The sequence below is a fragment of the Arachis stenosperma genome, chromosome 8 (assembly GCF_014773155.1).
Source record: "Arachis stenosperma cultivar V10309 chromosome 8, arast.V10309.gnm1.PFL2, whole genome shotgun sequence".
NCBI lineage: Eukaryota > Viridiplantae > Streptophyta > Magnoliopsida > Fabales > Fabaceae > Arachis > Arachis stenosperma.
The window spans coordinates 1,582,928-1,607,021 of NC_080384.1; the positions used below are offsets into that span (position 1 = coordinate 1,582,928).

The following is a 24,094-nucleotide window of genomic DNA, read 5'->3' on the forward strand; positions in this document are numbered from 1 at the left end:
TGTTTTAGGAGATTTTGAAGCTAATGTTCGACCAGTGTACCCTAGTGTTAGCGAGGGGTTGTTAGAATTTTTGATGCAGCAGAAATTGAAGGATCGAGATGTGTCTTTGTGCTCTCGATGTAATGTTGTATTTGATGCTGAGGCTACAGCAATATTTAAAAAAGAAAGAATGAAAAATGAGTTAGCTCATAAAGAAGAACAGATTCGATTCATTAGAGACATCCCCCTTGACGATAAGTTGGTTAGAGTTCTCGAAGTTCTCAAGAGAATTTGCTTCATCCACTTAATCGTCACAAGCTTTAGGAGTTCAATGGATTAAAAATTGTTAGGAGTTTCGGAATCGTGAGACATCCCAATATTAACAACATCAATTTCAAAGGGGTTATAGAGGCTTTAATCGTGATTGATATCCATACCCCAGAAAAGACGAGGGATAATTGAGGTGAAAGAGGTGTACGTCAATAAATGCCAAAAAAGTCATTTTTTTAGTGTCATAAAAATAATTATTAAATAATATTGTAATTAAATAGACTAAATGTATGCTATTTAATTCTTGAAAAAATATATATACATTAAAAATATAAGAGAGAGAATATCACTTAAATATTTCGGAAAAAGTGTCATTTTCTCCTAAAATAAATTCATGATACATTCGTATGAGCTGCAATGTGCTTTCATTGCAACAATTCAACAAATCACTCGAGTTTTTAATAATTCAATCAACATTGTTAAGAAAATAGAGTTAATTAAGTAAACATGTATATCAGTATATCAAACAAAGTTTAATGTGTACACCAATTAAATGACCCTCCCAGAAGTCGCTATCAGATAACAAGGATAAAAAAACAACTCATTTGAGCTGTAAAGTGTGAACATACAATTCCATTTACAATAACACAGGATTTCGCACAATTTTATATGTTGCCATTTTCTTTTGCCTTCCCTTTTACTTTGCTATTATTGTGATGTGATGATGTAGGATTGTTTGTACGACACGCTTTTCTAGTTTTCTTTCGAACAATGGAATATTCCATCCATGGATTAATCACAACAATTAAATTAGGTTCCGGGACTATATACATTGGTGTAGTATTAATTAATTAATTTGTGTATTGCCCATAATAATGATGAACCATTCATGAATTTGATGACATTATTCCATCTTTTCTGTCTCATTTGCATTTCTGAGTAACGATCGATTTGTATATGTTGTCCTTATATGGAATTGAGCATTACGAAGAATGCAATATTTGATGATGGCTATATATAAAAATTAAAACAAATATGGATGGTTCAGAAATTTTTTTTTTTCTTTAAGTTTGGTTGTAGAAGGCTAGAACCAAATGTGCAATAGAGTGACGATGAGATAAAATATCTTAGTCCAGTTATTTAATATATCAAAAATCTTTATTTAGATACTATTTTAATTAATTTGCGGAAAAAATCAGTTCCACCTACTTTTGCCTAAATAATAATAAAAAAAAACTATGATTTTAATGTATCAAACTTTTTAAAACGGAAGAAAATTTTAATATGTTATTATCAACACATAAGACATCACATTCCATTTAAAAATAGCTTTAAGATCATGCATCCAACCAAGTAATATAGATGAATCCAATGGTTTTGGACTTTTGGTTAACATTAACAATAAATGACTAATTATTAGTTCATCCTTAAACATTTTTTATTAAGTAAGGAGTACTGAATTTTTTTATTTATTATTAATAATTTAAATTTATAGTTTAAAATTTAAAATTTAAAATTTAAGATTTAAGATTTAATCTTTAAAATTTAAATTTTAGAATTTACATAATATTATACTTATTACTTCTTCTAAAGCAGATTAGCATTCACCGTTTATTTATATTTTTAACCCGAAGAATAAATAATGAATAAATTAATTTTAAATTGTAGAATGAAATGAGTTTGTACCACACATACCCAATCAACTCTCTGTTCCATCAAACCTTGTAGGCTGCGTAGCAGCACATTCCAATTCCAATTCCACTTTCTTTTTGCCCAAACTTTCTTTCTTTCTTTCTCTTCTTTTTCCTATCACTTTGGTTTTCTAGTACAACGTCTTTTCCTCCATTGTCCCCTTCTTCTTCTTCTTCTTTTTTCTTCTATAAAACCACCCTTCACTCACCTAGACAACTTCCCCCTTCTCCTCTGCTTCTTCTTTCTTCTATAACCTCTAATCTCCATCCCTTTCTTTTCATTTCTTCATTGCAGGAAACCAACAAATCTTCATGCTGCTGCCACTGATTTGTTAACGCTGTTTATTCATATTCATGTCTCCAGTTCTGAGTGAAATCCTTCGTTCCGGTTTTATGATCAATTCTTCCCTCAGGCGCAGGACCCACCTTGTTCAATCTTTCTCTGTTGTCTTCCTCTATTGGTTCTATGTTTTCTCATTAATCTTCTCTTTCATTTACGCTATTGTATAATACTATTAATAATAAATAAGACTAATCATCATCCAATAAGGTAGTGTAATCAAATTATCTCACTCTTTTTCTGGGGTCCTGCGTCTCAATCCATTGTTCTATTATATTCTGTTACAACCATGGCTTCATCGAGTGGAAACTCGACCCTTCAAAGCTCGGGTTCGGAGGAGGATATGTTGTTGATGATGATGGATGAAAGGAAGAAGAAGAGGAAGCAATCGAATAGGGAATCAGCGAGAAGATCAAGGATGAGGAAGCAGAATCACATGGATGATCTTATGAGTGAGGTATGCAAGCTTGGAAAGGAAAAGAGTGAAATCCTTAAAGGCATAGACATCACCACACAGCAATATTTGTGTGTTGAGTCTCAAAATTCAATCCTTAGGGCCCAGTTGGAAGAACTTTCTCAGAGGCTTCAATCACTCAATCATATCGTTCATCTCATCAACACAACACCACCTAATCTGCCCTATCATCATCAGCATACACAAACACAACAATATGATTATCTTCTGCCACCAACACCAGCTGCTGAAAATTTCTTCAGCAATAATATGAATATGTTCAATCATATCAACCAACCAATTTCTGCTGCAGACATATATCAGTGGGTCAATTGATGATTTGAAATTACCAGTGTGTGCTCTTGTTCTCCTTGGAATATTGCTTAATTATGGTGGATTAATTATGAGCTTGAGTAAGGGTGAAAATATGTAGCACATAGTTAGGGGGAGATTATTATTGTGTTATATATTAGATAAGAGAAGTTGGAAAAGTGGTTGGAAATGATGTATTGTGGGCAAAAAGAAGGGACCTCAGTCTCAGTGTGTGTAATTTGTGCTTTTAACTTTTAAGTATAATTCATATATATGTATGTTAGTGTGTTCTCTATTAATGTAAAAAAGTACTGGTTGTTACTTCTTATGTGATAAGTTGATAGGAATAAGTATTGTTGAAGGTTAGAATCAAAATCGTTCTTAACGTAATCTTTTATTTAAAATTATCTCATCACCATTGATAAGGATAACTAGGATAAAACTTCTAATTTTCACACCTTGCCAAGAGATTTCTTTGTTATTACTTTATAAATTTTTGCAAACCATTTCTCTTGCTCAAAACCCTTTTCAAAACCCAAAACACTGTTTTTCCATAACCAATAATAAATCATACTTCCCTGTAATTCTTTGAGAAAACGATCTGAGGTTTAAATACTTTGGTTAATTATTTTTATTGGGTTTGTTACTTGTGACAACCAAAACGTTTGTAAGAAAGGTTGATTGCTTGGTTTAGAAATTATACATGCAACGGGAATTTCTTATAATTCTAAACCATCATCAATCTTCAGTTCTTCACACATCAAGACATCAAATAAGATTAAAGTGAATAAAATTTAGTAATTAAAAAGCCTAAAAAATATGTTTTTACTTTCAAACACAATTTAAGAAGAAATCATAAAATTATGCTATTTCAATGAATAAATATAAAAGAAGTTAATGAAATCCACCCAAATAAAATAAATAAATATCATAAAATGTGGACTCATCAAATATTACTACACCTTTATACTTTTGTATTTTTATGTTGTACTAATCATAAATAACTTTAAGAATGTGTTGCGTATAGGCGGTTCAATAATGCATAAAAAAATGTCTAGTCCATATATGTGTAGAATTTTATCTTTTTGTTCAGCTGACTCAGCTATTTGTTTGCTTTTCCAAAACTTAATACGCATGCATAAAATATCAATTATTACAATCAACTTAGATTGATGGAATAATCAATTTATTCGGAATTTGAATTTCATTTTATGATCAATAATATATCTTTAAATGAGTAAAAGACTATTGGACTGAAAAATAGCGTGTGAAAAAAAAAATCAAGTACTGCTTCCAATAACTAACATAACATCCCTCTTAGCTTAGATCACTGAGCAGCCAACTGTTTTTTCATTTCTAGCATTAGGGTTATACTTAAAGATGATCTCTGATAAATACTGCTGTGAGTCAAAAGTCAAAATTGTTTCTTGGGGACCAAGTAGTACTTCAATGACTCAGATCTGATTTACCATTGAAAGACTGATTCTCTTTGCTTCCCTGAGGCTTTCGGTCAAGCAGGAGAAAGTCATACTCAAACTTCTGATTTAGGGATTAACTGGAAAAAAGTGATATGGTAAGTTGGTAGCACACAACTCAAGAAGTTGACCTATGAAAGAGCAACTCAGTAACATGCAAGGAAATACAAAAGAAGATTTTTCATCCTTCAGAAGCTAAGGAGATAGAACCAGTGTTTTGAGGTTATGTTATGAGAAGAGTTTTCTGAAGAAGTTCATCAACTTGGACAGTACTTCCTAGTCAAAGGAGCATTATGCCAGAATGAGGAACTAAATTCAGAGGCAAGCAATTCTAGTTCATCACATAGCAAAGAGGCTGTTGAAGCATTAATCTCCTTCATATTTTACAGATTGTAATTTTATTTTTCAATGTATATCTTTCTGTAATTTTTTGTGTGGTAAAAGGCTGATAGAGAAAGCTTATGAAAAAGCCAAAGAGTGATAAAAGGTTGAGATACACATGAGTGAAAATCCTAGAGTGAATTCATATTTCTTTAGGTTGGAATTGTGTCTTGTATCTTGTACCAGTGAGGTACCATTTTTTTAGTTGGGTAAGCACTAAGAGTGAAGAGTTAGGTATTAGCATAACCAAGTCAAATTAGGATAGAACTTGAGAGTGAAAGGATTGTGTCAATCCTGTGGAGTTGGTGTATGTAATACTTTAACTATAGTGGAAATTCCACCACTGTTGTGGTGGAGACTGGATGTAGGTTGTATTGCACAAGGCAACCGAACCAGGATACATGATGGAGTCAGCTTCTCTCTTCCCTTCTCTGTTCTGTTTTTTGATATTCATGAGACAAAATAAAATTGTCTCATAAATTTTTCGCTGCTGAGATTTAAACAGAATCAAACTAAAAATTTGTTTTAAAGGGTCATTCCATTAACGTTAAAGAATGTCATAAATTCAACCCATATTCTCTAAACCTTCTAAAACTTTCACTCCTTTTTATTGATCATATATTGCAAGCAGAGCTCTCTAGAAGAGTCAAAATCCCAAAATCTTTCATTAAGTTTTCTGAAAAGAATAAGGAGTTGACCGTCGAGCATATAGAGTGTTATACAGTCGAAATCGGAGTTCTAACTAGCAACGAGCAAATTAAAATGAGATATTTTCTTTTTTTTTCTGACTATAAATGCTTTCACTTAGTTCTCAAATATATAGCCCAAATCAGTCTATTCATGAGAACTGTTGGAAAAGAGTTTTTATGATCAATTTTTTAGAGGATAATTAAATGTTACAGTGTCTAATTTGTTCTCAATAAAAAAATACAAAGAAGATATAATAGAAGACTATCTTATTCAATTAAAAAATATGAGAAATAAGTACTATAATTTGATCCTTGAGTCTGAAATTATCAAGAAGGTGATTAATGGGTTTGAATTCAAAATTAGTAAGAAGATAGTTAATCAACAGTTTACTAACCTTACTTAATTGGTAAAAAAAGTTTGACAGATAAAAAGGCTACAAAAAAAAAGAGCAAGAAGATGAGAACTTTTTAAAAAATGGTTATTTTGTTGGTTGTGTGATTTCTTTTGAAAGTAAAAAATGATATGCTTGTAGTTGAAACAAAAGACAAGTCACAATATATATGTCAATCTTTTAACCTTGTTGAAGAAAAAAATATTTCAAAAGAAGAAAATTACTAAAAATATGTAAAGATTTTTTAACGAGACACTGGATGTGAAGGTCGACAAAAACCTTTGCGAGTTGACCTCGAATTTTGCGGAATTTGAGGGACTTGTTGTCAATATGATAGTGAAACAAAAAATTCAGTTTGATACCAGCATGCTCAAAGTAAGACTTATATATCCTAAGGTTGGTGAAAATTTGTTAGACTTTCTAACTGGATAAAGAAAGTTAAAAATGAATATGGCTACGTCCTTTAGGTGCATTGCAAAAGAGAAAAAGAGAAGTAGTCGACAAACAATCAAGATAAAAGATGCACTTGTGAAAGTTGATATAGAAGATGGAAGATCAATTCAAATTTACTTTTGGATTGAATTCAAAGGTGATTTTGAAGTTTTTAATATTTCTTCATTAAAATCAAAGTCATCCAAAATTTCGAAAGAAATTTTGTTGTGCCAAAAATTTGGCACAAATGATCGATGTCAAAAAAATTCAACAGTTAAATTTGAAGATCATATGTGCATGAAGTACACCTTGGTTGGAGAAAATAAGAATAAGTTAGACTCGATGGTCAAGTTACTTTATCCTTGGTGTCTAAATTTGTTTAAGGTTCAAGACTACTTAGGATTCAAGTTTATTTGAGATCCAAGACTACTTGAGATTTAAGACTACTTGAAGTCTAAGTTTGCTTGAAGTCTAAGACTACTTGAAGTCCAAGGTTATATAAATTAGTTTAGAATTTTTTTTCTATAAATATGATTAGTTTCAATAAATTAGGGGAGTTTCCATGCATTCACACCCTCACGGACTCTAACAATTTCTAGTCACACTGACGCACAGAAACATGAGTCAGGAGTTCATGTCAATATTGGTCGACTCCGTTTTTCTTTCAGTCATTTCAATTTTATCTTTTTTTTCGTTATTTAAATTCTATCATTTTCAATTAGACACTTGTCAATTTTGACACATTTTAATATAAATCTTGTAATTTTTAATTTTTTTATATTTTTATACTTATTATTTCTTATTTTTAACTTTTATAATTATTATTTTTTATACTTCTATTAGGTATGATTTATAAGTTCTAAGAACAATTCATAAAAAAATTATATCTATTCTTTAAATTAAAATTTTGATACAAATTTAACCGATGCTTCTATCGAAGTGAAAAAATCAAAATCCAGACAAAACACCTACAAATTTCTATAAAAATTGATGACGAATATTACTATACCTTTATACCTCTGTATTTTTATGTTGTACTAATTATAAATAACTTTAAGAATGTGTTGCGTATAGACTGTTCAATAAGACAGCGTTTGGTTTATGATTTTTTTAAAACAGAAACACAGAGACATAGACATTAAAGACATAGACACAAATTATTAGTGTACATGTATTGTGTTTAGTAAAATATTGAATAAGACACAATAAAATTAAAAAAAGTTTATATTTTGTAAAAATTAATAAAAAATAAAAATATAAAAAATTAATAAAAGATAAAAATTTAAAAAATTGACAAAGAATAAAAGTGTAAAAATTAATTGTATAAAAATTAATAAAGGATAAAAGTGTAAAAAATTGTGTCTAATTGATTGTGTTTTTGTGTCTCAACATATTGAAAATACGTTAAATACATGTATTTTAGATGCATTTATGTATTAATATGTCTATTAAAAATTTGTATCTCAACAAACAAACAATAAATATGTACTAACGTGTCTGTGTATTTGTGTTTGTATTTTTCAAATCAAACGTTGCCTAATGCATAAAAAAAATGTCTAGTCCATATATGTGTAGAATTTTATTTTTTTGACTCAGCTATTTGTTTGCTTGTCCAAAACTTAATACGTATGCATAAAATATCAATTATTACAATAAACTTAGATTGATTGAATAATTTATTCAGAGTTTTTTTTTTTATGATCAATAATATACCTTTAAATGAGTAAAAGACTATTGGACTGAAAAATAGCGTGTGAAAAAAAAAATATCAAGTACTGCTTCCAATAACTAACATAACATGTACCCCTCTTTGCTTAGACCACTGAGCAGCCAACTGTTTTTTCATTTCTAGCATTAGGGTTATAATTAAAGAAATGCGGTCTCGTAGTAAGAAAAACAAATCTAAAAACCTTTACTTCCTTTCTGTTTTAATTATTAATTATTAATGCCTGGTTTTTTCTAAAAGAGTATGATTTCTCCTTTTTATTGAACTAATTCCCTTTAAATGTTGTCAAAACTTAGCAGCTCGACAAGATCAGAATAGTATGTTATAAGAATCAAACTAATGAATAATGATCTTGAATCGTATGTTGTCAATATTGATGACTTTAGAAGTTATTGTCTTTTAAAAGTAGAGTGAGTCAATTCATGCTTTCCCACTTTATCAAAGCCATGGGAGTAATATTATTCAACCATAATTTTTTATTTATTTAATTTTACAACCTGTATTTAAAAAGAGACAAAGACAGCAATGCACATTGAAGAATAGGAAGAAAGGGAAAAGAAAGGAAAGGGACAAAATAAAGAGTGAAAACCATGGCATTCAGTGCTAAGTATTCCAATTCCAATTTCAATCCAACACACACAAAGACAAAACAGCAGTGTCACAGGGTCACCCTCTTACTTAAACTCCGTTATAACGGTGGCAAACGCCGTCACATACTTCTTCCGTACACCACTCAGAACAACACGAAGACGAAGCCCCAAATATCAACACTTCACACACCAAAACCCGTTTTTTTTTTTCTTCTCTCTTCTCCGAAGCTCACATTTTTTTTTTAAGAATTTTCATTTGAAGAGGTACCATTTCGTTCTTATTCTTTCTATTCTATTTCTCTATTTTTAGCAATTTTTTTTCTAACTCTATTATTCATTCATGCTACGACCTGGTCTTTAGAATGCTTCAAAACCCTAGCTCTTTTGGTATTCGTTCTATGCAAAAATATTGCCCCATTTTGAGCATTGCTGGATGAATTCCCCTTTGTTTCTTTTAGTTGGCCACGGGATTCGGGTCATGGTAGACGAAATTGTAACCCTTTGCTTTATTTATTTATTTATTTTTATTAAAAAAATATATGTAAATGAAAAGAAGTTATTTTGGTGGTTTTATTGATGAATTAAGATTTTATGTTTGGTAGTTTCGTGTTTTTCTTTGTATTAAGTGTTAGTGTTTGGCTCTGCAGTGTAGTTCACCTCTGCTTTTAACTCTGTGAGTGTGAATATCCAATCTTTTCCTTTCACAGTTATCCAGCTAGGATTTGCTGCTTCTTATTACTAATTTCACTTTTAATATCTTCTTTGATGATTGGTTGCAACTATAAATTTTTGGTGTGTGTATGTCTAGGAAGTTGTTCCATGGCTTCCATTATTGCTTTCTTTTCTGATGTTAACTTGGGTATTTTACCACACACTGATGTGCTAGAGATTTTAGGAGGGTTAGGTTGGGATGCAAGTTTTGGTTTGGAAGTTAGGAGCTTCTTAATGTTAACATTTTGATTGGTATGTCACATGATATGGAAAATGCTATTGAACCGTTTAACTTTATGATACGATGTCATGTTCATTGCTCACCCAATAAATTTGTTTCCATCAGAATTTATAAGATTTGAGTGGGTTTCTTTATCTAGAGCTTTGGCTTTTGGATCATTTTCAACACGTTACCATAAATCTCAATTTAATTTATTTTATGTTTTGTTCAATTTTCAGGAGAGTAAGTAGGGTTACAATTTCTTGTTGGAAAATTGAGCTGGCTTCTGATTTTCTCTGTAATTTTCCTGGTAAAATATTACATGTGTTTTCTTATTTATATTTCTTTAATTTACCAATACAGTATCTCTTTATTAGTCTTCATTCAAGTTTGATTGATATTTATGTATGCCAGCGCTTAGCAGTTATCATGGGATCAGCTTGTTGTGTTGCTGCAAAGGATCATACACTTTCCAACAGAGGTGCAGGTGAAAGTTTACATAGAAATGTTGTATGTTCGCCTTCGTGGAGCTTTCGATGGGATAGTTGGGGCCATGTTGCTGGTGAAATTGAGGATCCTTCCTTTCACACGTCACGCAGAGTCAGCAGAAATATCAGCATGGAGCTCAAAGGGTCACTAAGTTCTGAAAGAGGCAATTTATCTGATGGGGGAAGCACCCTGGAGAATTCTGTAACACCTATTTCTCAGAAGTCCCCTGTGCATGAGCGACTGGTAGCAAATCAGATGACCCCATCTTCAAGTAAATGTCGAATCTATTATTCTTTTATAGAATCTAATGATGCATGAGAATATGGCACTGGTGGTTTTTGAGCATCTCATTATTTGAAAGAAGATTTTATTGCTGGATGAATTCTTTTGACAGTTATCAGTCTGTTCAACTGAAGGTGCTTACCTTGTGAGGGAAAAAGTTTGGTTAAGCTTTCTTGCTTATCCAGCTTTGTGCGTTTTTCATAGTACACCTTTCACTACTATTCATGAATATACATAGTAGTGTTCAAAGATTGTTCTGATCTTTTAGATTGGTTACAGCTGAAGTAACATTGGTGTGAAATGAGGATCTTTGCATCTGTCTGGAGTAGCTTGATCATCTATAGGCTCCTTATTTTTCTTTTAAAGTGCTTGGGATAAAAGCATTAAGGACCTGCCTTCCAATCGTACTTGTGATATGTTGGACGTTTTTGTTAATTGTTTATGCAAAGCATCTTTATCTTCCAGATCCATGTCCTTTTGTCACCTGTTGCATTTTCTTGTCTTCCGATCTGGCATAAGTTGCTTCCCAGCATTCTGTATTCTTGTTTCCTGATATTTATATTACTATTATACTTTTGTACACTGGTTCCCTGATTCCTTTTTTTCTTTTGGGGTATGGCGGTTAATTTTTCTTTCTTCATCTATGTTCTTGCTGCAGATCTTTCCTTGTCAAGCAATTGCTCTACAGTGGTTAGTTTTGAACTACTAGATTTGCTACATAGAATTGCCAATAATCTAAATGATAAGCATATTGCTGTAACTTTGGCCTCACTGTTGATATATATATTTCTCTGTAGGTGAAAAATTTGGCAGAATCACCGGAAATTGCAGAATCTTCAATGCCAAATGTTTCATATTCAATACCTTCAGTTTTCTCAACACCTACAACCGATCCATTGCCTAATCATAATGATCACAATCTACCTAATTCAATGCCATCGAGATGGGCTCATAGATCTCCAGGACACCCCCTTTTGAGACAAATATCTGACAGCCGAATTCTGGGTCTGAAATCACCGGACAACTCTATTTCTGAGGGAAGACCGTCATTTGTACTCTCCACTTGCAGTAATGACATGGCAACTGGATCCCAATGTGGGTCATCTGATGGCTGGTCTATGCGAACCTTTTCTGAGCTGGTTGCTTCGTCTCAAAAGGAACGGTGGTCTTTTGATAGCGAGTATTTTGGTTCAGGACGTCTTAAGATAAGTGGAGCTAGTAGTAGGTTCTCGTATTCACCCTCAATGGATTTACAATCTTGTGGGGCTTGCTCGAGGCTCTTGACCGAGAGATCTGCATGGGGTAACCAGAAATTTTTTACCAGCAGTGATGTCTCGGTTGTTGCCGTTCTTGTCTGTGGTCATGTATATCATGCAGACTGCTTGGAAACTATGACACCGGAGACAGATAGTTATGATCCAGCCTGTCCAATTTGTATGGTCGGAGAGAAGCACTTGTCGAAGTTATCACGAAAATCAGAGATGAAGGCCAAGAACCACAAGATATCCCGAAACCGGGTTGTTGACAGCTATCTTGATGGTGGGTTAGATGTATTTGATCGCCAAAAAGGGGTTGAATGGGGTGGGAAAGCTTCAAAGATGGAAGCCAGCTCCAGTACAAGGAGTAACTCAGTTGGAAAACCATTCTTAAGGCGGCATTTTTCACTCGGATCCAAGTGGAGCCGATCCCTGTCGGAGAATGATTCTGCGAGGAAGAAGGGTTTCTGGGCACGGCATCGTAAAGATTGAGTTCCCACGGGCATGTAGTTGTTAGAGGCACACCAGCTCTCTTGATTATACTAGCAAGTTAGAATTCAATATTTTGTACTTTAGTTTAGCCTTGCCAATAATTTTGTATTTATTTCTCGTCACAAAAAATTCCAACCAGCTTGACGTTGTTCATATTTAATTGTATGGAATATAACGTCCTTTGCCCTTAAGCCTACGTACCAACACGAGGGATTGAAGACAAGTTTTTTTTGTTTCTTTTGTTCCCCTTGTCCGATTAAATTTGTCTGTTCAAATGGTAGATGAACTAAATAAAAAAGCGTTGGATTACCTTTGACAGAATAACTGGTTTTTGACGAAGAAAAAGCATCCAGCATTCCAGCTTACAAGCATATGTATGATTGACGGAATTAGTCGCTAGTCGGTATGCTTAGCGGAAATAAATTGATAACCAAGTGATAATTCATGATTTAAAATGCTCAATCAATATGGAAATAGAAGGCGATTAACATGGCAAACGGCCGGATACTGGTTTAAATATGTGTGCCGTACTTCTACATTCATAGCAAGAAAGGGAAAAAATAAATAAATGCGTCAGGCAAACAAATCAATTGACATCCCTGTGTCGGGTTGACAAGTTCCACTTTCAGAATTCAGATAATACAAGTCATAGCCCAAACGAACCATCATGCTTTTAGCTCTTCAAGTTGACTAACTTGCATGAGGTATTTCTTACTCAAAACATGCACTGCCTAGATATCCATGGCTTTGAAGGAAGTTTCCAATAAATTCTATTCTTTACCGAAATCAGCATTGTAGTGTGCACTCGATTCAAGTTTCTTTGCGTCATTCAGTTTCCTAACAGCCTGGGACCAAACAATCAAAATTATAATCCATGTAAGTGAGAAGGCATGGTATACCCAGAGAAAATAGCTTTTTATACAAAGTACTCACCTTCATAAAATCTTCGTGGATCACATAATCACGCTCTGCACGAATTGCGGACATTCCAGCTTCTGTGCAGACATTCCGAAGATCAGCTCCATTAAATCCCTGCACAGTTTGCAATAGAGAAATGTCAAACATGCAGCAATAATGAGTAAAACTAACCCAAGTCACCTGGACTCACCTCGGCAAGCTTCACAACAGCTTCATAGTCTATTTCACCATGCTTAGCAATTCCAGCAGCATGAATCTTGAGAATTTCCATCCTTGATTGTTCATTGGGCAAAGGAATTTCTATTTTTCTATCCAATCTCCCAGGACGCAGGAGAGCAGGGTCAAGTACATCAGGTCGATTTGTTGCCATTATCATTTTAACCTACAACACAAATGCAGACAAAAATATTATAATTATCAAACCATCAATAGAGTTCTCCCACATAATCATTTGCATAAAAAATCCATTACCATGCATTCATCATCTAAAAGTGTAAAAGTAGATATGTTTGCCTCACAGGCTTACCACAAATTCACCACCTACCTCAACACCAAAAGAGAAGGTAGAATGAAGTTCCTTTTAATGGAATTCATTACATAACCCATGTTTCTATAAGTTAATCATGGCTGTTTATAAAATTTAGTATGATGGGATTATCAAGTGAAGTATACCTTCCCAAGTTGATCAAACCCATCAAGTTGATTAAGCAGCTCCATCAGTGTTCTTTGAATCTCACGATCTGCACTTGTTCCCTCACTAAAACGACGACCACCAATGGCATCGATCTCATCCATAAAAATTATGCAGGGCTTAAACAAACATTATGGAGATTTAGAATTGCTCCTTAATTATATATATATATATATATATATATATATATATATATATATAAGCTATAGGCAAACCAAATGCAAAAATCCTACCTGATGATCACGTGCATACCCAAACATTTCCCTAATCAACCTAGCACTTTCTCCAATGTACTTATCAATTATGGCACTTGAAACAACCTACATCAGAATGAGGGAGGAAGGTAAAATACATTCGTGTTGAGGGAAACCCTTAAAGCACACAGAATTGAGAAAAAGAAATAGAATATGACCTTTAAGAAGTTAGCATCTATATTGCTGGCAATCGCCCTAGCCAACAATGTTTTACCAGTACCAGGAGGTCCGTAGAGGAGAACACCCTGAAAGATGACAGTGGGGTAATTGTAATCAAAAGCAAAATCTAGAAGCATGGTTTTTAAAATACACTTCCATTAAAGACAAATAAGAATTGGATGCCAATGCTACTAAAATAAAATACACAATTTCTTCAATAGAGGTCAGGGAGTAGAAAGTTTAGTGAAAGGTAATTACCTTAGGAGGTTTAATTCCAACTCGAAGAAAGAGCTCGGGATTCATCAGAGGCAACTCAATTGATTCCCTCAATTCTCTTATCTGATCAGATAAACCACCAACGGCAGAGTAACTGACATTCCCAGGATCTTCATGCAGCATATTGTAAACTACAGGATCAACCTGGAAACACAAACAATAGAAAGAAGGGGACATCAGACATAAGAAATAGTTGATTTTCAGAAACCAACCAACCTACATATGTCAACAAGACATCAATGCATGAATCCAATCACAATTTTAAAAAAAAAAAAAGGAAAAAAGAATAACAGAAAAACAGTGAGAACTTACTTCACGTGGAAGAGCACGCATTATGGTGAGTGTTGTCATATCAAGAACCACTCTTGTACCAGAAGTCAATTTTTCCTTGTCCACTTTACTGCGGCAGCCAACCACATACCTTGGACCGCTGCTTGCTTTAACAATCACTAACATTACAAAAACAAATAAATTCTATAACCATTGATTTATTCTTAAAAGTTCTATCAATCAAGTAACAATATAATATACTAGTTAGCTAGAAAGGATTATGCAACCATAATACACACTTTAAATACAGATGTATAGATGATAAGAAGAATCAAATAATAAATTAAAAAGGATAGAATCATTACAGCGTTCATTATCGAGAGGCCTGAGAACTTCGCCAATGATCTGCCCAACACTTTGAAGAGACTTCAAATCATCTTCTGTTTTGTTGAATTCTTTCTTTGAGGCTCGTAAATTCTCCCTCACTGAAATTTGAGTTTATAATCCAAATTCAACATTCCTGTATCGGGTTAAAAAGGAAATTGCTATAAAAATAAATACCATAACTCTGTTTTAGGAGTTATGCCACTTGTTTCTTTTGACTAAGAACTCTATCACGAGTTTTTTTTTTCTTCTACACAACTAGGGAATAGAATAGATTTCATCAGCAGAATCTTAGTGCGGTTTCAAAGTAGATCCAATCGATATAATTTCCCTAATTTCCAGAAATTGACCTAAAGTAACCAAAACCAAATTTAGCACGGGCCAGTAGTCCCCCAAAATTTAAAATAATAAAGAACCCTAATGAAAACAAATAATCAGGCATGGTAACAGGATTGCGCGATGTGAAGCGAAAGAAACAGTTAAAAAGGCTGACAACACGAACCCTAGCAGTGCCATTTTGCATAACGAGACAGAACCGAAGCTCGTAAGGAATGCATATGATAGTTATTAAAAGTGACAGAAAACAGAATAAGAAATAAGAGGCGAACCGGATCGGACTCTGGATTCCAATTCCTTGTGCTGAAGGAGTTTCTTCCGGTAGTCAGCGACGGCGTTACGGCGTCGCACGGCATCTTCTGCATCGGCCATGGTTTTGTTGTGTGTGTTGTGGTGCTCAACAAAGAGAGAAAGGGGCAAAGTTATTTATTTTTGCAGCTACACAAAGTTTGAAAGGCTTCACCGCTTCACGGAAGAGAGAGTCACTAAGCTTCAGCTCAACTACACAAAAGCAAAGCCATCTGCTGCAAATTTAAAAATAATATTTGTTTGGACGTGATTATTTTTATAAAAAAAATTAATAAATTTTTTTTATTTTATAATATATTTAGTAAATTTTTAATAATAAAAATAAAAATATTAAAAAATAAAAAATATATTTAAAAAAAACTGTAATTTATATATTTTTTTTTAAAAAAAATTTTAAAAAAAAAATTATATAATAAATAAAAAAATATTTTTATAAAAATAATTGATAAATAAAAAATTTTTTTATATAAAATATCTAAACATAAAATTATTTTTATTTTTTTATAAAATTTTTTAAAAATAGATAATTTAAAAAAATATTTTTTTTTAAAAATTCTCCAAACAAGCCCTAATCACGGAACTACTGTGGCATATTTTACCTTTTAGAACTTTGAACAACTGGATTTCCATTTACACGAGTTAAAATTTGAAGAAAAATACGTAAACATTTTATTTATTTATATTTTTGGAAAATAAAGATTTTGCTTATTAAGTGAAATATTAATTAAGATTTAAAAGTAACAACCTTTTACAACAATTATTAGCAAAAATTTAAATAAGCTGCATTAAGTTGCCAATTTTTCTTTTATTTTTTGGATTTTGATGTTACAAATCTTTTTATCAGCCGAAGTTTAAAATTCATTAGTTTGATAAATAATTTATCCGTTTTTAAACGCTCTTTATTAAATAGATAATGCTATATTTTTTGTTAGTTAAACAATAACAGTCTTTACTTAATTAGTGTTTAATATCAATTTAGGGTTTTGCTATTTTAATAATCTGTTACCAGTTTACCATTACCAGGCAGACATGTATGGATGAGCCAAGAGTGAGCTAAAACAATGTCACCCGAACAACGGAAAATTTTCTGGAATAAATGAAAATAATTAATTATGTTTACAGTCAGGTAAATCACACTTTAAATACTCAAACATGATTTTTTCCTTTTGGCAAATTGAACCTCACTAGTCACTTCTCCAAGCCTACTCTAGAGTCTAGAATCATGTGCTTCATTTTACAACTTCAACAGTAAAAGATTAGCACGTGAACATGATAGATGATAGTGTGAACTTCGTTTGGTTCAAAACAGTAAAAAGAAGGGCAAGAAATACCTCATTTTAACACATCACTAAATCACTTAGCACGAGTTTTTAACACATCACTTACTTTTCTAAAATTCACTGATCACCAAGCAGCAAGGCAAGAAGAGTGAAAAGTGAGGAAATGAATGATATGACAGAGCTATACACAAGAAATGAATCAAACAATTTCCCAAGACATATGGTACAAAGTACAGGGGAAGGTATACACTTCATTCTCTTCTTCCTGTGGAATCAATTTACAATTTAACAGCAAAGTGCCTAAGCTAGTTAATTTAATTCTGCCTGGCCGCCTTCTGCAAAACATCCTTAAGAACCAGTGCAATTCTCTGTGCCATATGGTGCTCCAGAAACCTCTCCTTCACTCTCTCATACCCTTTCTTCCCCATAGTCAATCTCTTCTCAACATGAGTTGCCATTTTCACAATGTTATTTGCAAGAGGGGTCACGCCTTCTTTTCCAACAGGGTGTAGGAAACCGGTTGTCCCATTCACCACAATCTCCATTGTCCCTCCCGCTGCAGTTCCCTGCAAATATTTAAATGAGAAGAAACATAATTAGACATGCCTTAATATGTCATTGTTTTTGCAGCAAGAAACAAATAACACCATATATGTGTGACAATATATTTCAAATAAAAGGTATTTTGGATTGCCCTTATCCTAGTTAATATTCAATATCATTTATTGAGAACAAATTGCGAAAATAGAATGTCTTATACTAGTTACAATAACCAGGGCTTGAATATAGTCAGGAGATCAAATACAGTTGCAACTAACAAATGATCTGACTGCCGATAACTTAAAGAGTACCTGTACCTAGTTCTCATTGGAAAAGCATTGGCTGCATATTTCAGTTTTCTATGAACAAAAATTTGTCTGGATAAAACAGACTTCCAAAATCCAAATTATAATTCTCTGGCCTCATTAAACACATACAGATAGGAAAGGCCATATTAATAAGGAGAATCATATTAGTAAAGGAGATACCAGTACAGGCAGGCGAAATGCCATTGCTTCAATGGTTATCCTTCCAAAACATTCTCCTCGTGCCTGATACATAGAGAAGCACATTGATAAGTAAAACCCTAAAAAAAACTTATAACCAGATTTTAAACATAAGTAATGCTTTCTATCTTTAGATTCCTGACTGAACTGAATGATTTTGGGGGGCTAAGGCCCCCTTGAACTACTATTAACTTCATGTCTCTGAAGTCATTTAGCAACTTTTATTCTTCAAAACAATGTATTGTACAAGAGTAATGTATCAGAAGATACCTGAGAATTTTGAACAAGAACATCAATCGAAGCCAAGTAAGGAGCCACTGCCAGGGTTTTGTTAACAAAGTGAACACGGTCCTGAATCCTTTTCTCCGCAACAAATTTGCGCAGCTCAGTTTCAAACTTTGTCTGAGCATTCATATCACTACCCACAACTACAGCATGCAAAGTTGGCACCTGCAGTTTCTTCTCCTGTATGAGTTGCAAACTTTCATAAAAGGATCGGAGAAATAGATCCTGTCCTTTACCACGTGAAACACCTGCAGTTATACCACCATGGAGATCAATACATACACTAATACAAAGGTCAAAATGAATGGAAAGCATACAAACAACACAAGTAGGGAAGGATTGACTAGACAAGAAAAGGTTTTAATCAGAAAACAATCTTGCATTCTTCCTAGCAGATCATGTTTAGATTGAATAAAACTATACCAATCAAGGATTGAGCATAGGTAACTACAAGCCAGCAGTAAATCATACTATTTATGATGGCAAAAAGTAGATCATCATTTCTCACTCCAAGAGATTCTCGAACATGCTCGCGAAGAACCCTCTTTGCTACACTATCTTCTGCAACATCCATAAGCTCCTTGCTATTTCCAAGATGTACGACGTAAGTTTCAGGCATTTTAATGCTACAACAAAGTCAGACCATGGCACACAGCAAGAAACACAACTCAGTTATCACAGAAAAGAGGCAGCAGCAAAAAATCCAAAAAAAAAAAAAAACGAAGCAGGAAGTGTACCCTAAACGTTCCCTAGTCCTATTCTTCCAGTAGTCAGCAGTAGTATGAGAATCAATCATGGCACCTGCAACAAAAGGGAGGTGCTTAACATATTCCACTTTGAAATAATGCCCTCGCATTTCATGAATCCACCATAAAACCTTTGGAAGAACAAGGGAAACTTTCTCCTTGAGAACGGCATCAAGCCACTTGCCGGCTACAGCAGTGTTAAGAATGACTAGATCAGCCTTAATAGCTGTATCCACAGCCTTTTCACCTTTTGCAGGCAGAACCTATCAACAACACAGTGAAGCTTATGAATACAAATCCAAAGTCACTCATTTTGAAATCAAAAGCGAGTTTAGATTCAGAGAATAGTTAACAAAGCAGACCTGAACTCCTCTGTCCAACATCTTGCTCTCCAAACTGTAAATGACTTGGTCAGGTTCTGGAGGCTTCTGATTTGTGATCCAAACAACATCAGCACCAACTCCCCTCAGCAGAAAAGCCAACTCCATCAGTAACAAAGGACCACCTGAACAACAACACACACATACACAAAATAACATTCTTTTCCTCCCTGAATTCAATTGACAAAAGGGGAAAAATGAAAGAGACGAAGAACGGACCTGAAAGAGAGAGCTCGTGGGAAACCATGAGAACGAGCTTGGACTTCATGAAATCAAGGGGAGAGGGAGCGTTTCCGAGTTGGAGAGAGGAGCGAATCTGATTGTCTTGGTCTACGAAGTGGTTGTTGTCGGCGGCGGTAGTGGGGGTGCAGGGAACGGAGCTGTTGGGTCTGATGAAGAGAACCATGGCAGTGGAGAGAGACAAGAATGCCACTAACATCAGCGGCCATCTCTTCTTCGGCATTCCCATCCATGCCTGGGTATGCTTCGCCATTGCTTCGCTTCTTACTTCCCAAATTTATGAATCTCTTACCTACTAATTCCACATTGTCATTGTGATTCTGGTTTCTAGGGTTCTTGCTGCTGCTGGATCTTTGGGTTTCAAGGTCTCATTGCTAACTTGGTCACTAACTGCCTTCGTTTCGCAGATCAAACATACTAATTAATCCACAATTCTTAAATTCTACCACAAATACTAATAAATCTACCATCTAGCTTCCGTTTTTATTTTTATTTTTATTTTTTTTATTGTTTCCATTTTTATTTATTTTGGCACAGATACTACCTTCCCTGCTGTCGTTCGGATTTGGGAGAAGGACCCCGGACATCTCTTTTTTTTATTGTGGAAACCTCAATGGGCCCAATTTGTGAGCCCAGATTCTACAACAGAAATAATAATAATAATAATAATAATAATAATAATACCAAAAGAAACCAACTTAAATTGGTTGAGTGGTCAACTCAATTGTCCGTTTAAATAAGTGTGAGAGGTTTGAATTCTTGACCTGTCAGATTATATCTTTTAAATATAGGTGATATATTTTTAATAATAAATTATTTTATTTAATTAATTAATTAATTTATTTCATTCACTCATTTACATTAGTATTGTAAATATGCATCATGAGTTTGACTACACAATCCGTTGTATTTTTTATAGGCGAGATGTTTATAATATATCATTTATCCCTTTTCATATTACATCTTTGTTTATATTGTTCTATATATTATGATTGTGTTCCATGGTTTTTTATTTTTATTTTTATTTTTTTTACTTTTATTTAGGTGCATTTGTATGAACATCTCTAGAATTTACCTAACTTTTTTTAGTAGTTATTTTTCTATCAGAATATTAAACAATATCATATATTACTTGAATGTATTGTCATATATCAATCGAGTCGTGTGATAGTGATACCAAATTTGTATGATGCATGGATGGTAATAAATGGTATAACTGTATAAGTGGTAGTAGTAAGCATTTACATAATCATCGGTAGGAACATGATATACAATAAGCTACTCTCTTACTCCACCCAAACAAAAAAGAGATGCTATACAATTGCTCCATGACATTGCAATAATTTTTAGTTATCCAATAAATTTTAGATATTATCACACTTTACACCAGGTTGTTAATCTTTCGATACAAGCTTACTTGTTACTTCTTGATTAAACAAAAAGACTACTAAAAACAAAAAAAAAATTGTTTACAATGGCTCTCAATCTCATTGACTCATTGTGTCATGTTACATAGTAATAATAAGAGTAATTGTTCTCTGCTTTTTCGTTTTTAATTTGAATCGTGGTGGTGGCAGTGAGTAGCATCATCGGTGGTGAAATCAGGTTGTGGGTTGGAGTCTTCTGAAGAGTCTCCAAACTCTTGTTCGTACATTTCTTCTATCATTGGTTTCCATAGCCGTACCCTTGCATTTATGAACCAATTCGACACCTGAAACCAACAATAAATATCTTTAAATACATAGACATGACCATCCATCACAACACAACCAACAAACAAAAAGGTTTCTGATTCGGAGTAGTTACTTGGTTTTTAGTTAAACCTGTCTGGGACGCTAACATTAATTTCTCAGAATCATTAGGATAACTGCAAAGAAAGAAAGAAAAAAGATACACATCAAAAATAACATTATTCATATATGATATGATATGAGCAAGGAACAAAGAGGAAGCTTTAGCTTTTGCTTTAATTTGCTTACGGGTGGAGAAAGTGCTCAAAGAGCCAAGAACGTAGAATTGCAACAGAGGTTTCAGGTAAGCCTCTGATGGGTCTCCAAACTTGTTGGCTGCGTTGACTTTGGATCATCCCAAGTTGTTGGAGAGAAGACATTCTGCTTTGTCTACTTGTGTCTCTATCAAATAGGCTTAGTTGAGATAACCCATTGTTGAGTTGTTTAGGCAAATCTTGCAACAGTTTCTTTTTCTCCAAATTTATCTGTGACATTATTGCATCTCTGAGGTTGCAGAAGTGCCTAGCCATGGCTTGTAGTGCCAATGCAGTGTAACATTTTGCTGCTCCTTCACCTGCTATCATCTCAAACGATGCCACCACTTGTTCCATTTGATGGTAGTATTTCTCATACCTCCCTTCTACCTGAAAATCAATGTTATATCAACTTCATTACTTAAAAGAGGCAGAGAATTCATTAAGACTGTACCAAGTACCAACCTCGTCCAACAAAGAAATCAATTTTGCAATCTTGATTTGATGTTCTTGTTTTTCAGCTGACAAGACACCAGTGTTTATGTTGTTCCTGAACTGTGAGGAGAGTGTTCGGGAACTGTTCCTGCCACCATGGAACAACTTCTCCACATACTTGTCATTGATTCTATCAACCACGTTTCCACCAACATCAACAAGATCTTCAAGAAGGGACTGTACTGGTTTGAGGTACCTAGAGTTCCCAATGAGAGCAGCAAAAGATTCACTTCCAAAAGAGGCAGAAGATGAAGCAAAAGTAGTGGTGGTGGTGGCACTGTTGAAGTAGTAGTCACTGGTTAGATTATTCTCCACTGCCCTTGAATCTTGGGCAGGGATGAAGTAATTATTGGGGTTCATGAAACCATTAACGAAGGATCTACTATTATGCCTACTGTATTCATCATGAGAAGGAACAATCATGTGAGACCCTAAGGAAAGAGAGAGCCCTTGAGGTCGTCGTTGGTGATGATTATGATGATGATGATTGCTCTCATTAGCAGCTGCTCCAAGAAGATCCATCAAATGCCTTGTGTGACTCATCTCAGAGCCTGAAGCTAGTGCATGATGGTGAGGTTCCATAATGGAAAACACTCCTCCTATGGACTCAGTAGTGAATGCAGGGTTGTTTCTCAAACAAGAACCATAAGCAGCATCTAACTCTTGCCCCTCAAATTGGTTTTGATTGGTCATGGAGTTTGACATAATGAATGGACCTTAATTTCTTTCAGGTCCTGGAATTTGGAGTATGTTGAGCCTTATCTTGCAACTGTACTACTACACTCTACAGTGAAGGATACAAAGAACTATATATTAAAACCCAAAAGAAAAAAATGTTCATGTGATTCTGAATTGTGAAAAAAAGAGAAACAAAATGGTGAAATGGAACTTGAAGGAAAAGAAAAACAAACACTATTTTCCACGTACAGAAAGAACTATTTGTGTAAAAAGCTACCTGAAGAGATAGGTTAATAATAATGCAGAGAAGTCAAGAATCCAATCCGTACTAAGTTGCACAAAGCCCATCGAAATTTCAGCAGTGGATTCATTGGTGAGTATAAGCAGTGGTCACAATCAACTCCCAAGTTTCATATATATATATGAAGACCTCTACACTGTTTAAAAACCAAGCCATTGATCCTGGGGGAAATGCAGCTAGCTAGCTCTATTCATAATAATCATAATATATTGAGCATAGAAATAAAGCGGAGATGCAAGAATCAAAGATAAAAGATTTTTTAGGAGATGGTGTCACTGTCAGGCCAAGAGGAGACTAGTGAAGAACACAAATAAAAATTTTGTGGTAAAATTAAAGTACATGCTAACAACTTGAATACAAGACAAAAGTTGCAGAACCGGTTTTACCCCATTAACTCTAACTACTTATTGGTACGATTTAGATGTGTTGAAGGTTAACATGTTCAAAAGATTTACTTAAAGGCAAAGCAAAAAACTAAGTCAAAACCGAGTACTTGGAAACTCATTAGAATAATTGAAGTAATTGTGTGTAAAAATAAATAAATATTACAGAGAAATGAGGGTACAAATTCAAGGCAGTTTGTAAATGCAAGTGGACCTACAGGGGGGAGGCTTACCTTTATAGACTTTGGATTTTCTGCATTTCAATAATAATAATACAAAATATGCTTCTACTGATAATATATATAAATAATAATTTATAATTCAGCGAATGTAACAATGTCAATTATTTCCCCTATATTTACCAGCAGAGGCAGAAGATCTATATCTATCATGTAGCACAGACCTATGAGTCTATGAGACAGAGTTCTGGCCTATCCTAAAAGAAGCCAAGTTAATTGGCTACGTTAGAAAATGACAGAAAAATAAAATGGTCCCCAA

The 24,094-nt window shown here is 33.8% G+C and overlaps 5 protein-coding genes across 8 annotated transcripts; 2 read left to right on the top strand and 3 right to left on the bottom strand.

Annotated features, from left to right (window-relative positions):
- The first annotated feature begins 1,997 nt into the window (after window positions 1-1,997).
- Window positions 1,998-3,367, top strand: LOC130944436 (bZIP transcription factor 11-like). Its single transcript, XM_057872763.1, has one exon. The coding sequence runs from the start codon at window positions 2,570-2,572 to the stop codon at window positions 3,068-3,070; it is 501 nt and encodes a 166-aa protein (XP_057728746.1). The 5' UTR covers window positions 1,998-2,569; the 3' UTR covers window positions 3,071-3,367.
- A 5,392-nt stretch (window positions 3,368-8,759) lies between these two features.
- Window positions 8,760-12,417, top strand: LOC130946663 (uncharacterized). 4 transcript variants are annotated; one of them, XM_057875492.1, is made up of 5 exons: window positions 8,760-8,995; window positions 9,902-9,972; window positions 10,087-10,422; window positions 11,092-11,123; window positions 11,231-12,417. In XM_057875492.1, the coding sequence occupies exons 3-5, from the start codon at window positions 10,092-10,094 to the stop codon at window positions 12,179-12,181; spliced, it is 1,314 nt and encodes a 437-aa protein (XP_057731475.1). In that variant the 5' UTR covers window positions 8,760-8,995; window positions 9,902-9,972; window positions 10,087-10,091; the 3' UTR covers window positions 12,182-12,417. The 4 variants fall into 4 exon arrangements, with proteins under 4 accessions (XP_057731475.1, XP_057731473.1, XP_057731474.1 ...); XM_057875490.1 differs by having other exon boundaries at window positions 8,762-8,995; window positions 10,077-10,422; XM_057875491.1 differs by lacking the exon at window positions 8,760-8,995 and adding an exon at window positions 9,033-9,212 and having other exon boundaries at window positions 10,077-10,422.
- Window positions 12,418-12,647: 230 nt separating this feature from the next.
- LOC130946664 (26S proteasome regulatory subunit S10B homolog B) lies at window positions 12,648-15,987 on the bottom strand. The gene is made up of 10 exons (XM_057875495.1): window positions 15,742-15,987; window positions 15,115-15,234; window positions 14,792-14,928; window positions 14,462-14,623; window positions 14,203-14,289; window positions 14,024-14,110; window positions 13,772-13,909; window positions 13,290-13,481; window positions 13,115-13,213; window positions 12,648-13,026 (listed from the first exon to the last, which is right to left on the bottom strand). Exons 1-10 carry the CDS (start codon window positions 15,839-15,841, stop codon window positions 12,952-12,954), a joined length of 1,197 nt encoding a protein of 398 aa, XP_057731478.1. The 5' UTR covers window positions 15,842-15,987; the 3' UTR covers window positions 12,648-12,951.
- A 1,100-nt stretch (window positions 15,988-17,087) lies between these two features.
- Window positions 17,088-20,225, bottom strand: LOC130946968 (uncharacterized). Its single transcript, XM_057875878.1, has 7 exons — window positions 19,735-20,225; window positions 19,498-19,640; window positions 19,127-19,398; window positions 18,861-19,015; window positions 18,375-18,637; window positions 18,087-18,149; window positions 17,088-17,624 (listed from the first exon to the last, which is right to left on the bottom strand). Exons 1-7 carry the CDS (start codon window positions 20,006-20,008, stop codon window positions 17,373-17,375), a joined length of 1,422 nt encoding a protein of 473 aa, XP_057731861.1. The 5' UTR covers window positions 20,009-20,225; the 3' UTR covers window positions 17,088-17,372.
- A 911-nt stretch (window positions 20,226-21,136) lies between these two features.
- Window positions 21,137-23,410, bottom strand: LOC130946857 (BEL1-like homeodomain protein 11). The gene is made up of 5 exons (XM_057875738.1): window positions 23,190-23,410; window positions 22,205-23,018; window positions 21,735-22,129; window positions 21,562-21,622; window positions 21,137-21,466 (listed from the first exon to the last, which is right to left on the bottom strand). Exons 2-5 carry the CDS (start codon window positions 22,937-22,939, stop codon window positions 21,308-21,310), a joined length of 1,350 nt encoding a protein of 449 aa, XP_057731721.1. The 5' UTR covers window positions 22,940-23,018; window positions 23,190-23,410; the 3' UTR covers window positions 21,137-21,307.
- Window positions 23,411-24,094: the final 684 nt, after the last annotated feature.

Coding starts and splice junctions, on each gene's coding strand:
- LOC130944436 (XM_057872763.1), top strand. CDS start 2,570: ATGGCTTCATCGAGTGGAAACTCGACCCTTCAAAGCTCGGGTTCGGAG.
- LOC130946663 (XM_057875492.1), top strand. CDS start 10,092: ATGGGATCAGCTTGTTGTGTTGCTGCAAAGGATCATACACTTTCCAAC. Junction 10,423..11,091: donor TCAGATGACCCCATCTTCAA/GTAAATGTCGAA, acceptor TTCTTGCTGCAG/ATCTTTCCTTGTCAAGCAAT. Junction 11,124..11,230: donor CAAGCAATTGCTCTACAGTG/GTTAGTTTTGAA, acceptor ATTTCTCTGTAG/GTGAAAAATTTGGCAGAATC.
- LOC130946664 (XM_057875495.1), bottom strand. CDS start 15,841: ATGGCCGATGCAGAAGATGCCGTGCGACGCCGTAACGCCGTCGCTGAC. Junction 14,624..14,791: donor TGCGTGCTCTTCCACGTGAA/GTAAGTTCTCAC, acceptor TTGTGTTTCCAG/GTTGATCCTGTAGTTTACAA. Junction 13,482..13,771: donor GGTTTGATCAACTTGGGAAG/GTATACTTCACT, acceptor TTTGTGTTGTAG/GTTAAAATGATAATGGCAAC.
- LOC130946968 (XM_057875878.1), bottom strand. CDS start 20,008: ATGGCGAAGCATACCCAGGCATGGATGGGAATGCCGAAGAAGAGATGG. Junction 19,399..19,497: donor TGTTGGACAGAGGAGTTCAG/GTCTGCTTTGTT, acceptor TGTTGTTGATAG/GTTCTGCCTGCAAAAGGTGA. Junction 19,016..19,126: donor AGGACTAGGGAACGTTTAGG/GTACACTTCCTG, acceptor ACTTTGTTGTAG/CATTAAAATGCCTGAAACTT.
- LOC130946857 (XM_057875738.1), bottom strand. CDS start 22,939: ATGTCAAACTCCATGACCAATCAAAACCAATTTGAGGGGCAAGAGTTA. Junction 22,130..22,204: donor TGATTTCTTTGTTGGACGAG/GTTGGTACTTGG, acceptor ATTGATTTTCAG/GTAGAAGGGAGGTATGAGAA. Junction 21,623..21,734: donor TTTGAGCACTTTCTCCACCC/GTAAGCAAATTA, acceptor CTTTCTTTGCAG/TTATCCTAATGATTCTGAGA.